General features: G+C 38.2%; 1 protein-coding gene and 2 long non-coding RNA genes across 20 annotated transcripts in view; 1 reads left to right on the top strand and 2 right to left on the bottom strand.

Moving 5' to 3' along the window:
- LOC125266972 overlaps positions 1 to 14,564 on the bottom strand; it is a 105,593-nt gene that overhangs the window by 5,455 nt on the left and 85,574 nt on the right. For 17 of the 18 annotated variants that reach the window (XM_048188140.1, XM_048188139.1, XM_048188147.1 and 14 more), the window contains 3 exons: positions 7,085 to 7,285; positions 6,795 to 6,985; positions 6,390 to 6,525 (listed from right to left, as the gene is read on the bottom strand). In XM_048188140.1, coding sequence (XP_048044097.1) covers positions 6,390 to 6,525; positions 6,795 to 6,985; positions 7,085 to 7,285 — 528 coding nt within the window. Of the gene's footprint in view, positions 1 to 449; positions 509 to 6,389; positions 6,526 to 6,794; positions 6,986 to 7,084; positions 7,286 to 14,564 lie in introns of all 18 variants that reach the window. The other variant, XM_048188156.1, reaches the window with a different exon arrangement.
- The window catches only part of LOC125266976, an 81,100-nt gene that overhangs the window by 1,555 nt on the left and 64,981 nt on the right, over positions 1 to 14,564 (top strand). The window lies entirely within an intron of this gene.
- On the bottom strand, positions 7,414 to 8,602 carry LOC125266977. Its single transcript, XR_007184595.1, has 2 exons — positions 8,367 to 8,602; positions 7,414 to 7,525 (listed from the first exon to the last, which is right to left on the bottom strand). It is a non-coding gene; the product is annotated as an uncharacterized LOC125266977 (long non-coding RNA).

The following is a 14,564-nucleotide window of genomic DNA, read 5'->3' as shown; positions in this document are numbered from 1 at the left end:
GGACTACGTTTCCCATGGGCCCTCATTCCTGGGAATGATTGCACACACACCTGCACTGCATCACACTCACACTATTTAAGACAGACAGACAGACAGACAGACAGACAGACAGACAGACAGACAGACAGACAGACAGACAGACAGACAGACAGACAGACAGACAGACAGACAGACAGACAGACAGACAGACAGACAGACAGACAGACAGACAGACAGACAGACAGACAGACAGACAGACAGACAGACAGACAGACAGACAGACAGACAGACAGACAGACAGACAGACAGACAGACAGACAGACAGACACACAGACACACAGACACACAGACACACAGACACACAGACACAGACACACACACACACACAGACAGTTTGCCTGCCGCCTGTCTCGACCACTGCCTGTCCCTGTTTATGCCTCTGCTTATGCCCTGTCTGCTTGTGTGTTTACTTTAATAAAAGCTGCAAATGGATCTTCATTCTGCCGACCCATCATTACACCTGCATAGACTTCAAGAGCAAAAGAAGAAGAAACAGATTATTAGGGTTCAAACGCTTCAAGGCCTTTAAATATACACATAAAAAGGTATTATGTTTTATTTAGGAAGAATGTAATCACTTAGATTAGTGGTTCCCAAAATTGTCCTGGAGGACCCCCAGCCCTGCACATTTTGTATGTCTCCCTCATCTATCACACCTGATTCAACTCATGTGCTCATTAGTAGAAACAGCAAGATATGAAATGTGTGTGTCAGACATAGGGAGACATCAAAATGTGCAGGCCTGGGGTCCTCCAGGACAGGTTTGGGAACCACTGGCTTAGATCATAGATGGTGTAGGAACCGTGGACGAACCAGACAAATGAATCATTCTGATGATTCTTTCAAAACATAATTCCAGAAACCCAAACTCAGAGAATCTTATTTTTGGCTCCAGTCTGTCTACAGGAAAACCCTTGCTAATTACTTTTTATGACCCCTCTATGCTTCCTGACATAAGGAGAAGTGAAAAGCTCAAGCTATTTGTGACAAACCAAATGGTCACCAAGAAGGTAAAGACAATGCAGGCCTCTTTTGTTTCTCTGAGTGACCTAACTTTACAGAAAAACCAACAAAGACTGTTTTTTACAACTAAAACTGCTCCAAACAATTTGAAATGGACTTATCAAACATCTTTTAACTGCATACATTTTATATCATGTCCACACATTACTATCTGTAACCTGTTTTGCTTTAGAACACCCACAATTCATGTAAATTGATAACCTTTGAATGACTGATTGAAATATGCCTTATTTGGAATGAATGTAAATCTCTAATGTATGTCTAAATCAGGACTTGAATGAAATATGTGTAAAATGTATCATATTCTATTTAATAGAAATCGTCTAAACTCTCTGCCGAAGCCGGCAATTCCAGAGACACTTATTTTATGACTGGGGCGGAGAAAAGCCACCTTTTGAAACAGGACAATATCTGATTGGCCAAAACTCCTCTCAGAGGTGGGACAAACACCTAAGTTTAAATGGTCATATCACAAGACAAAAATGAAAGTGAACTAGTCAGCAGTGACCGTAAGCAGAACAAAAAGTAACCATGGAGTAAGACAAGACCAAGCTGACAAAGGACAGACCTCATTCAAGCCATCCAACTTTCACTCACTTTTCTTTTCTTTTACTTAATTTTCTTTTCCGTTGAGTCTCGTGTTCTAAGTTTTTCCGCAAAGTTCAACCACCGACTTTTGCTGCTTCAACTTTAACTCCAACCACGACAAAGAGACTTCCTTTCATTTTTCCAGCAAGCTAAAACGTGATTGGTTTTTACCTAACCACCATCTGGACCCGAAAAGACAAATCTTCCACTTGGAAAACGCTTCTCTCCACGCCGACGAGGAGATTCACATTTAAAGTCGACTCAAGCAAATACCTCCAGATTCTAAAAACTGAACTGGTGGAGTTAAATTAATGATTCATGGTTCGTTCAGGTCTTTGAAGAGCATATTTTGCTAGGAATCCTGTTCATCATATCACTCTCTTTCTTAAAACTCTTTCTCTCTCATTTCCTTTCTTACTGCAACGCGTATGAATGTGTGTGTGTGTGTGTATTTGTGTTAGATTAGCTTGTGTTAGAATAAATAAGTCTCTTGTAGATTTTAAAAGAAAGTGTCTTGTATTATGTGCTTGTAAAATTGAATGTCTTAAACTGTCGATCTTAAAAGTTACCGCGCTCTAATCAGTGTTTTCACTATAGTGGATATTCATATCCACTACAGAGCTTATTACGGCTTGAGCAGATGAACGCTGGACGATTCTGTTGCTCCGTCGTAAACCAAATGACTCTTTATAATTCCCTATAAATTATTTCATTTGAGTTAATTTTACTTCCCGTTTTCCTTACAATGGAATAGATGGAAAAGACCATTTAGACCAGTGGTCGCCAACCCGTCGATCGCAATCGACTGGTCGATCTTTATCACTGTTCCAGTAGCTCGCGAAAATAACAGAAATATGAGTACAAAAATACATTACATTTCTCCAGTCTTTGTACTGTATTTTTGTATTTATTTTTATGTTATTTTCTGGGGCTACTGGGACAGACAGATAAAGGTAAATAGCCCACATTATGTCTGAGTCTGTAAACGGCCGTTAACAAGAGGCCAGAGACGCTGAAGATGGACGCGAAGAGGAGAAAATTCTGTAACTTAGCAGGCAGAGCAGCTCACTGTTCATGATGCTCGAAATATAGGAAGAAAATATAAATATTGAATTGGGGGTGAGGGATTATGAATTCATCTCTAAAATGAGATCAGTCTTCAGGAAGATTTCGATGGCAATGGCATTTTATTTTCCTCTTACCTCCGAATAAAGTAGCTAATTATTAGCGCATTTCAGCTTTGTTTACAGTGGTAACCAAGGAAACGCTGTATCACTGCTGCTCCATAAGCGCCACCTGCTGTCAGAGAGTGAATCTGCGTCTCATTCAGCCTGCTGTTTTTGTTTCATGCTTTTTTGTGTGTGTAGCATTTATAATTTCACAAAGATAAAGTCAGACCGTTCTGTTTTTGCTTTAAATCTTGAAATTAAATCTAATTCAAATAAAAAACAACTGCTCATGCAACGTGCACAGCATCTTTGTTTGGATTGTGATTAAAAAGCAGTGGTTTATTATAATAATATTAATAATAAATATCTGCAACCAGTATCAGAATCGGCCAATTTGCTTGTAAAAATAAATAAATAAATCAGAATCTACATTGACCACGAAAAAAATACTAAATACAATCTTGGGCTGTCTTTTTATATCAAGTAGATCTTGTCTTTCAAAAAGGTTGAGGTCAGGGATCTTGGGCTTAAAAAGGTTGGTGACCACTGATTTAGACAAATACATGCAGTTTACTAAGGGAAATATTTGTTTTTTTTTTGATAATTCTTGACCTAGAGAATCCTGAGAATTGTGCCTCAGTGGTTTTATCAAGGTTGAGCAAAAACCTAGGACTAGTTTGCCAAAGTTGGTTTTATGAAATAATACTATTTAACAAACGATCTGATTGACAGCGGCAGTCCTAGAGGCAAAGTTGCTCAGAATAAGGAGTTCTATCATGTGGTACGAGTGTTGTGGCCATGTGTGAAAAACATCACGTGATATCAAATCCTTTAAGCACGTGAAAAAAGTGAAGGCACCCCACATTGGCCGATTTCTTTGAATTTCTCACAGGCCTCTAGGGCCTGGAGTCAAACAGGCCGAGCGAGTTTCGTTCCCACAGGCCTCCATTAACCTTGTCTGATAGTGTTTTTCAAGATATGCCAATGTCCTCAAAGGCAGTCTTGGCACCTTGGACAAAGACACCACATGCCATTTTTCATGTCAGTCAGACTTAAGCTGTGTCCGAAACTGATTCCTATGCATTACATAGTGCACTATATTGGGTGTCGGCTATTTTGTAGTGGTGTCTAATTTCTGAGCTACTTTTGTTCACTACTTTATACCCACAATTCTCTGATTTTGAGTGTACATTCGATGTACACTCGCTGAAGCACTATTTCCCAAAATCCAATGCATAGAGGACTGAGAGAGCAAAAGATTGGGAGCGAGCGAGTTCAAACAAGAGATTACTTTATAGATTTCTTATTTCTGCTTCAACATTTATTTCAAGCTAGTTCTAGCTGTTTTATCATTACTTGAATAAAACATTGATATATAGAGAGACAATTATATAGATGCATTTTCAAATTAAATGAAATTATATTAATAGGCAACATTTTGTTTTATATGATTTTATTAAGCTATTAAAATATTATTTAGGCCTAGTTATTAATTCAATGTAATGTGTTTTACTAACAACCAGGGGCCGTATTCACAAAACATTTTATCTTACCACTAAGAGTTCTCCTAAACAACAGTAAAAGTTCTTAGCTAAGAGTTTTCTCTTAAAACCTATTCACAAAGCTGCTGAGACTAACTTTAACTAAGGAATAGACTGATGTCTTAAGCTCAGGGCGGGGTTGACCTCGTTGCTATGGAGTAAACACACAGTGATTGGCTGATGGGGGAGGAGTCAGCGATTTAATCATAGAAATATTGTAGAATGAGGTGACATGTTTCCACATTAAAATAAAGGTTTTAAAATACAAATGTTGCCATAATCAAAATAAAATGTTGCCATATTGTTGCCATAAAGGTTTTAAAATTGTCACTAATTAAACTAGTATATACAGTTAATATAAATACATACATATATATATATATATATATATATATATATATATATATATATATATATATATATATATATATATATATATATATATATACTCTATTCAATCATTTGTAAGTGTGAACTCTGCCACAGGTAATCATACAATATTGATTTATTTGTTACATTTTTTTGGCGTCTCATCGTAGATTCAAATCTATAAATCAAAATGTATTGCATTTATGAAGAAAAGGTTCAGCACCAAAGGCTCTATCGCTATTGCCTCAATGGTGTTCAGTGTCTTCGGGTGGATTAGGACTGTTTGTGATTTGGTCTTAGTGACTTAGGAGTCCTCTTGACTACTCCTAACGTTTCACCGATTTAGGAGCTAGTTTTAGCGCTAAAATGCTTTTTGAAATACTCTTAGAGCAAAAATTTAGGACTCCTAAAATTAGGACTGACACACCCATTATTTTTAAGAGTTTCTCCTAAATCGGCAAGTTAGGAGCTACTTTTAGCCTTAAGATGTTTTGTGAATACGGCCACAGGTGTTTTAATAATTTGTGGCATTGTTAACTCACAAAACTTTAAGGAAGAGATAATAATTTGGTGGATGTTTTAAAAAATATATGTTAATCATCTGTAGGTAGCATATATCCATTCTAATGTAATCATAACGGTCGCCTGAGGGCGCCCTATGGCTATATCATCTGTGAGCATGAGTAACGAACTAAAAATAAACTTGAATAAAAATATATACAAATGCTTACACTTGTTAATGTGTGCTTATTTTTGTTTGCAGTTTTTAAATAGTATTATGAACACAAATTAAGACTGACAAACCAATAAATTTATATAGCCTAACTACAATCGATGAAACCACAAAGCTGGCACGGAGGTAGTATAATTACAAAATAAAATCATTATGAATGCTATTGTTATTAATATTATTTTATATAGTACGTTATATATGTAAGATAAAAGTTGTTTTATCACTACGTGTGACAAAGCCTTTTCTGCGACAGCTCCAGCTCTCTGACGCACAGAGTATACGTCAGCGTCCGAATTCACTCACTTCATTTCATTCACTCCTTGCAGATATAGTGCACTCAAATGCCATACACTATATAGGGATTAGTGAATGAGTGAACGAGTAAACGGTTTCAGACACAGCTTTACAACTCACAACTTTTTTTTTCATGTTTTTTCACGTGACCACAGAATGAGCTCTTAAATATGTGTACCGAGTTTGGTGAAAATATCTCATTCCGTTCACAAGTTATAGCCATTTTTGTGGCTCCGCCCACTTAAAACGTTTTGGTGGCCCTTAGAGATGGTAAATCGAAATTGTAACTTTTTTTTTTGGTAATTGTTGACAATCAAACTCCAGAGAATCTTGCTGCACTGGTTTGGTTCTGATCAGCCCAAAAATCTAGGACTAGGATTTTTTTCTAAAAATCCAAAATAGAATCCATATAGGCATTTGTAAGTCTTGAGTAAAGGATTACAATGATGTAAGACACTTGACTGGTTTAGAAGTTATGAGCCATTACTTTTCACCACTGTAGCACCCCTGTTAGGCTGATCTAAAAAAAAAAAATCTGAAAATCAAGGATACTACATACAGCTAATGTACTATATTACAAAAATCTGTATAGTATAAGATATCTTATATACATTTTTAAAAAATCATACTCACTGGTAGATATTTGAGAAATTACTCCCAGAAAAGAGTGATACGCCTGGACTGCTGGATCAAGTAGAGTTGCAGCATAATTTAGGTATTGTGAAGGTATTTGTGAAGAAAATCTGCTGAACAACGACGACTCCCAGTACTGAAAAAAACATTTAAAAAAAAATAAATCAGTTTACTATGCTAAAGCAGATTTATCTTCAATTTGGAAAATTGATTGGGGGAGAGATCAGAAAGTATGACTGGATTATTATTTATTATATTTAACTATGTGTTTAAGGCACAGTAGGTCATCTCTAAATAATATGACATTTTATATTGTCTATTTACCCTAAACTGTACATTTAAAAAACATATTTCAGATTTTATATATTGTTTAATATGTATCATTTATCCTGAAGAACTGGATACCTGTAGAGGAAAACATTGTTTAATTCTGTCCAGAGCTTCACGATTCCTAACACAGTCCAGGAATTTGTCCTTGTAGAACAGACAGTCCACTGTGAGTGTGTTCATCCTGGTCACATGACTGCTGCTGTCTGGTACCATCTTCTCGGTGTCAAATGTGTGATGAAGCACCATGAAGACAGCTGGTTTAGTCTCTGATGGAGTGGTCATATAGTTGTTATATGTATTCATTATTAAAATGAGTTGAAACAATTTCAAAACACATCATGCACATTACATTAAGAGTACATCACCTGAGATGGCATTAAGTTCATTCACTGCAGCATCAACGTCAGGTTGTGGCCTTGAAACAATAATGCAGAAAACCAGAATGAAATCACACTCTGCTACAGTGAACACCTCCTCTAGATCTGGTGTTTGTTGAAGAACATTTCTTATGATGTCCTCTTGAGGTTTGGATGTCTTCCCAGGTAAAAGGATGAAATATTTTTTTCCTTCCAGAGGAATAAAAGTATTAATGTAAATTAATTCAGACAAGGCAAAGTCATCTCATCTCAAACAAGTCATTCAGATTTATCTATTATTTTATCCCAATCTAATTAGAAATTAGTTCTAGTTATTACCAGTAATCATAAGATGTTCATCTCCATGTTCTTCTGTCATGTTCACATCAGTGTGCTGCAGGTCATCTGTGTGAAGCCAACCATCATCAGTTTTCTGCTCCATCTTTAGTTCTGAAATTGACAGTATAAAGTAACATGCATCTCATCATTTTTATTGTGTAGCCTATATCTTTGTTTATATCATTATTCTAAACTAATTAATATTTTTATATATATTTTTTATATTTTATATTTTCAAAGTCGGTCTTGGACAAGTTTAAAACATTCAAATCTACACATAAAAATCATTCATGTAATTCAATCATGTGACGTCAGTGAAGATGACTATAGGTGCGTTCACGCGGCCTCGTAATTCCTGTAGTTACGAGATTCTAACTTGTAAAAAGTGTTCACGTCCTCATAGAGCTCGTAATTACAGCTTGTAAGCTGGGACTTTTTTGAAAGCTCCCAGATGTAACACGTGGCCGCTGCACCACCTGACCGCTGTAGATTCATAGGCGTTGATAGTGGTGCCATGGAAACGCATAATTCCCAGTCCAAGGACATGAACAGCTCCGAATATAACGTCACGTGATGTCATCTCAAGATTACGGTAAATACGAGGTGGCGTGCACGCAGCATAAGAGTCTGGTGAAGAAAATGTCCACTTGATATCGCTAAACTATAATGAAATATTTTGCCTTTTTACAGAGTCCAAATATCAACAAAATCACAGTAAGCAAACAAAATACAAGTGTTTAGAGCAGAAATGCATGGCTGCGTTTGTATTAAGCTATAAGTCCTTCAGAAATACTAAAATGTGTCGACATATATAGGCCTATTTATATATAGCCTACATTCATGCATAAATTGCCCTCACAACGGTTTATCAAACATGTAGCCTATAATTTGTTCGAATAATAAGTCTAATACGACACGGTTTATGAGAAGTGTGGTTTATGCTGCTACTCACCCGAACAGCTCTCCTCTCTATGTTCGAACACAACAATCTTTCAGTTTCGTTCTGATTTTCAGCCCTGTCATCATGTTCTTCTCTTTCACTTTCTGTTCCGGGACTGTAAGTTTCTGTGATATTTTTTTTCTTGGTTAGTGGTTTTACTTTTTCAGTTTTCCCTAACATATACTGTCTGTTTACATGTGTATAGAGAGAGAGAGAGAGAGAGAGAGAGAGAGAGAGAGAGAGAGAGAGTCCTTTAGTCCAGTAGTCCTTTGACTTTTAATAACTTGCTGTCCTGTTCACCTTCACCCTCTTTGAAAATTATGGCCGATAGGAAAAGTAGACCAGAGTCAGTGATTTTGTCTGAGCTATAATAAAATATATAATAAATCAATCATATTTTATTATTTTATTTGTCCTATCTTATGATTTTCGTGTAGAGTGAGTAAAGTTGTTTGTTGTTTTAAGTTTTATACTTAAGATTTTTTAGGCTGATTACAATGTAACTGTCTTGCGTAACTTGACTCTGATTGGACTATAGCATAGGCTGTATCCAGAGGCAGATGTAAGACCCGTCCAATCGGCCCAATGGCGGTTTCCCACAGGACGGGGAAGGTTTCTTGCACGTTCCGTCTTTTCAGCGTGGCAAAGTAGTTTAATTCCAAATAATCTTTTATCTGACTCCATGTTATTATGACCTCGAATTTAGTTTAGAATGTCAATTGATTATTGGTCATTTGTATAATAATTCGGCTTTACATTTGAATATTCTATTTAACTCTTTACTCTTATTGTACTCGTTCATTTGGATCTCAGTTACCCCCTTTCCACCAGCACGAACCGGGTGCTAGTTCAGAGCTAGTGCTAGGGCCAGTTCGGAGTTGGTTCAACTGACGAGCCTTCTAAGAACCTGTTTGTCTTTCCACGGGCTAGAGAGCCAGCACAGAGCCAGGTCTTACGTCACTGTATGTCTCGTATTTCACAGCAAAGCTAGCGCCACAGCGCCAAACACAAACACACCAGGCTTGTTCGAGGTGCGTCAGCTTCTCGCAGATCGATCGGCACATAACATCAAAGCACCGCGAGAACAATCCAAAAGCAAGAGTCGTATGCTCTTCAAACACTCCGCGGCACCCGCCGAATCGGTCTGTGCTGCTCCGATGCATCTCGAACAAGCCTTCTATCAACAATCGCGGATGTTTCACTACTGATGATGCTCATGGCTTTGCGAACCTACATCGGCATCCAAACATGGCTCACCGTAATTTGTATATAGACGGCGATTACAATCGAGCTGCTATTTCAAAAATGGCGGTCACAAGTTTCTTGTTGGTCACGGTAACCCCGCCCCCAGCCCCTAGCCCCTGACGCAAGCGGTTCTTACTTCTAGCCCAGCAATGTTTTGGTGCTACTTACGAACCACTTTTCCTGGTTCGGAGCTGGTGCTTTGGGTGTCGAAAGACAAAGAACTGATTTGAAACTAGGCTCTGGCTCCGAACCAGCACTCAAACTGCCTTGGTGGAAAAGGGGTAAGTGTCGCACAGGGTCCTCGCACTGGCCATTCATTAATTATGCGGCCCACAATCACAAACTCGCCAGTCTTGGTCACTAGACAGAGGTAACTGACTATACTGTTTAGAAGGCCGCTTTCATGCTTGCTCTATCTAAAAGTATTTGTGTAGTCCCCATAGATCTGTATACACTTGAATTAAAGTAACACTAACTCTAGTCAGAGGTCATTTCTCTAGTCAGTGTTCATTTCATCTGGGCTAACCCATGTGGGGCCTCCATGGAAACCGTGGACAAAATCGGCTGGGCCCCAGTTAGGCAGCCCAGGTGACACCCATCTGGGCCCCACACATCCGTGCTTGCTGGGACGGTCACCGTGATTTTGCCAAGTAAGACATGTTCCTGGATCAACATCTTTTCATGTTTTCGTTGTAATACCAGTGTAATACTCATGTCACTATACAAATTTGTGTCCTCATAAATCACAAAAACACAGGCATGCTCACACACACACACACGCACACACACTGATGCCTTGATGCTATATGCACACAATCATATATTTATCAAAACCAGCAAGTACACACAAAACATACCCACAAACACACACAGACATATACACACATACTCCCATTCACTCACTGCAACCAACAAAAATAATCAAACAAGTTTTTTGAGACTTCATCCTTCATCATCTTACATTTTTTCTACATTCTTATTGCATTACTCATTGTTACAGTATGTGTTCTTTTCAGAATCTTCATTGCTAGTTCATGTACTGTGTTTGAACTCCAGCACATAAGAACTGTATGATTATAATTGATGAATTTTGTTGCTTCAGTCCTGGTGTCCATTGTAGTGTACATGAGAGTTTGCACAAATCTTGTTTTTAGACTTATTTATACATTACAGTTTTTCTCAATCGCTAACACACAATTCATGAAACACTTCACTATACACACCAACTTGTACAAATATCAAACTTCCATGTGAAAATCTTAATATTTCGGTCAAAAATTTCACTTCTGTCAGAATCAAACTTTGGGCTCAGATGACACTCAAAACTTGCAAATACACATACTATTTTCCTGCCCAGTGAACACCATCCTCTGCACCTTCAGCCAAATGTCATTACAGTATACAGTACTATAACAGTTTCTTCTGACAAAATACTTTCTCTACCTTCCTTAGGCAGTCATCAGCAAAACTACAGCACATGAAAAAAAAAAAAAAAAAAACGGCAACAAATAAATTTGACAATTACAAATTTGAGGGTGTACATGTGCTAAAGTTTACTGGACACAGAATAGAGAAATTTCTCTCATATAAAGTCCTCTTACTGTGTACTGTAATTATACTGTATGTGTAAGCATAAAACCCTGATTGGACACAAAATTGGAATGTGTGTGAAAACAAGTGAAACGTGTTTATAGTTTAGAGACGTTTCTTTATTTTGAGAATTGAATCAATTATAGTGCGTTAGCAATTGAGAAAAACTGTAAAGAAGAGCAAATATTAAGTAGATAAAAATGTTTTGCTCAGTGGAAAAAATTCAGGTCTGAAGGGGTTAAGACCTCCTGAAATGATAAATAAGACTTTCTTGTACCATTTAAGACTTTTTATAGTCTTAAATATGATACAACTAAATTTAAGACTTTTTTAAGACCTGCGGAAACCCTGTAGGGTACAAAAAAAAAAGCCCCGGGTATACTTTGGCCATCCGTGTTCATGCACCGTCCGCTTGCAGCCCAAATTTCGAGACCGCGCAGACGGTGCGCATACAACAGCGCATGCGCAAGCAGGACAGGAGAGTCCACTACGTGGCAATATGCACAGTACTGAGCACAGTGTGCAGCCAACGAAGAAGAATGTGGAAAGAGCGATTTAAAAACAACACGCTTGAAACAAAGAGAAACTTCTTCCAAGACGAGTAGACTTAGAAGCATATCCTTCTCCATCGTTTTAGATTCTTGTTTAGTGTATCTTCCAAACTATGTTGCAATGGTGGATGCACATATACATTTAGTCATTTAGCAGACGCTTTTCTCCAAAGCGACTTACAAATAAGAATAGTAGAATCAATCAAACCAACATGAGAACAACAGTATGTAAGTGTTGTGTGAAGTCACAGTTACGTCAGTAAAGTGCTCGTAGCAAGGAATTTTTTATTTTTATTTTTAATAAATACACAAATAGATGGAAGAAGAATATAAATCAAGGTAAGTGCTACTATGGGTTAAGTGCTGACGAAAAAGATACGTCTTTAGTATTTTTTTGAAAATGGCTAAAGACTCAGCTGCTCGGATAGAGCGTGGTAGGTCATTCCACCAGCCAGGAACAGACCTGGAGAAGGTCAGTGAGTGATTTTGTGCCCCTTTGTGATAGCACCACAAGGTGCCGTTCACTTGCAGAACGCAAGTTTCTGGAGGGCGCATAAGTCTGAAGTAGTGAGTTAAGGTATAGCGGTGCAGAGCCAGCGGTTGTTCTGTAGGCAAACATCAGAGCCTTGAATTGGATGCGAGCAGCTATTGGCAGCCAATGAAGACTGATGAAGAGAGGAGTGACGTGCGCTCTCTTCAGTTCGTTAAAGACCAGTCTTGCTGCAGCATTCTAGATCAGTTATAGAGGCTTGACAGAGCTTGGACAAGAATTTGTGTGGAATGCTCCGATAGGAAGGGTCTAATCTTCCTGATGTTGAACAAGGCAAATCTGCAGGATCACAGGATCATTAATACTAACTCAGAGTATTACAGCCTCACCCCGAGGGCGACTCTATAGTCTTCCAACACTATCACTGTCTCTGCTGTGGTCTTTTGACTGTAGAATCTTTAGTACTTCTATTCCTTAGCTGCGCAGCATATACCTGACACGACTTCCAAGTTGCTCTTTGTAGAAATGAAGTTTTATTTATGGCCGGGAAGTCAGTCGTCACAACAACAGAGTGAGTCTCAATGAATAGAAAGATACATGCACAAATCTTACAGTTGAGTAAAAATCAATGTCTTCTTCATTGTGATTTGTTCTGGTGATTGGTTTGTAATGATCTAAGCTAATCATATGACTGGTCTTTGAGCTGAGCATCCTTAGTCTGCATTTTTTGTACATTTCATGTTGACCCCCTCTGATCGTTTTTACATGATCACATTCTCAAATCCAGTTGCATTATCTTAAAATGACTTGCTTTTGACCTTCATCTTCCCATACAGTTTCTTTCTAAAATCCTCTGACTTCATCTTCAGCTCTCTCTGTTCTCCAAGTATCAAAAAAAAATTTCCTCCAACTTAACCATTTGTACATACTGTCCTTCCTGCTCTCCTAATACTTCTTGAATTAACTTTTTAATTAACACATGAATACATTTAGCAGTACATAAAATCACAAGTGCTATGATAAGCAGAATAAGTAATAAAATCATAAAGCAAACTTTATAATTGATCCTAAAAATTGAGATAACATTATTACTGGAATTGTTATAGCACAAAATCAGAACCATTTGCTGGCCCAAAGTTGATCCCAGACTCCATGCTTGTCTGGCTGGCCCCGCAGATGTCTCAATATTTTCATTGTCAGACATGTTGCGAGATCTTTTCAGCAGGTGTAGTTCCTCAGCTCTGTTTACGCGTCGTCAGGTTGGTGAGGTTCACGTGAATCCAGGTATCATCCTCGTCAACCTTGATGGCAGTGTTGATTGTCAGGATTATTTCATATGGCCCCAACCACCTCTTACAGTGCCACGCCTTCCTTCAAAAGTCTCTGACCCAGATCCACTGTCTGGACTCCTGGCTCATAGGAATTTTGGGGTTCGTCACCTGGAACTGGCAAAACAGCTTTCACCTGCAAGTAGATAGATTTGATAGCTTTAGTTAAAAACATCATACTTTCTCAATTGTTCATCGATCGCCGCAAGTCCCTCCTGGGGAGGAGGCTCGATTCCCACTCACATAGGCCAACCTGTAAGAATTTCATGTGGGCTGAGGGCTGTCCTGGTCCCTTTTCAGGCTCTCATGACCATCAAGACTTTTGGAAAGGCTTGAACCCATGTCATACATGTTTCTGCTGTAATTTTACACAATTTTGTTTTTTACAGTCTGATTTGTCACCATTTTGTGGGTGAGTTTTCAAATTTATTCTCAATTCGTTTGCCAATTCTATGATCTCAATATCACTGGACAATCTTTCTGGTACTCCCCACCTTGGGATACCTTCTCTTATTTAGAGCTTTTGCTACAGTCGTAGCATCAGCTTTTCTACTTGGAAAACACTAAACCCACTTTGAAAACATATCAACAATGTCAACCAGAAATCCATCGTGATGTGCTGAAAAGGAAGTTCTGGTGTGGGGTGGGTGGAGTAAGTTTGTGGCTTACTTCGTCTTCCCACGTTATTCGATGCGCAGATATAACAGTTCTGACAGAATTTCTCTACTACAACTGTAAATCCTGGGGCCTCCTAGGAAGTACCAATTAGAATATTAATTGCCAATTTTGATGTGTGGTCTGCCCCATGAAACCACTTTGCAAAATTTAGATACAGTTGTTTTGGCAGGAAAAGTTTTTTTTTTTTTTGCATCTTTCCATACCCCATCTTCACATTTCGCACCCTCCTCCGACCAACGTTTTCTCTCCTTGTTGCTATATTTTTAATTTCAATCAATGTAAGTGGGAACTGAACATTATTATTAAATGAGTCATTTGTGACTGCATC

The sequence above is a fragment of the Megalobrama amblycephala genome, linkage group LG4 (genome assembly GCF_018812025.1).
Source record: "Megalobrama amblycephala isolate DHTTF-2021 linkage group LG4, ASM1881202v1, whole genome shotgun sequence".
Lineage (NCBI taxonomy): Eukaryota > Metazoa > Chordata > Actinopteri > Cypriniformes > Xenocyprididae > Megalobrama > Megalobrama amblycephala.
This window is presented reverse-complemented; position numbering and strand designations above follow the sequence as displayed.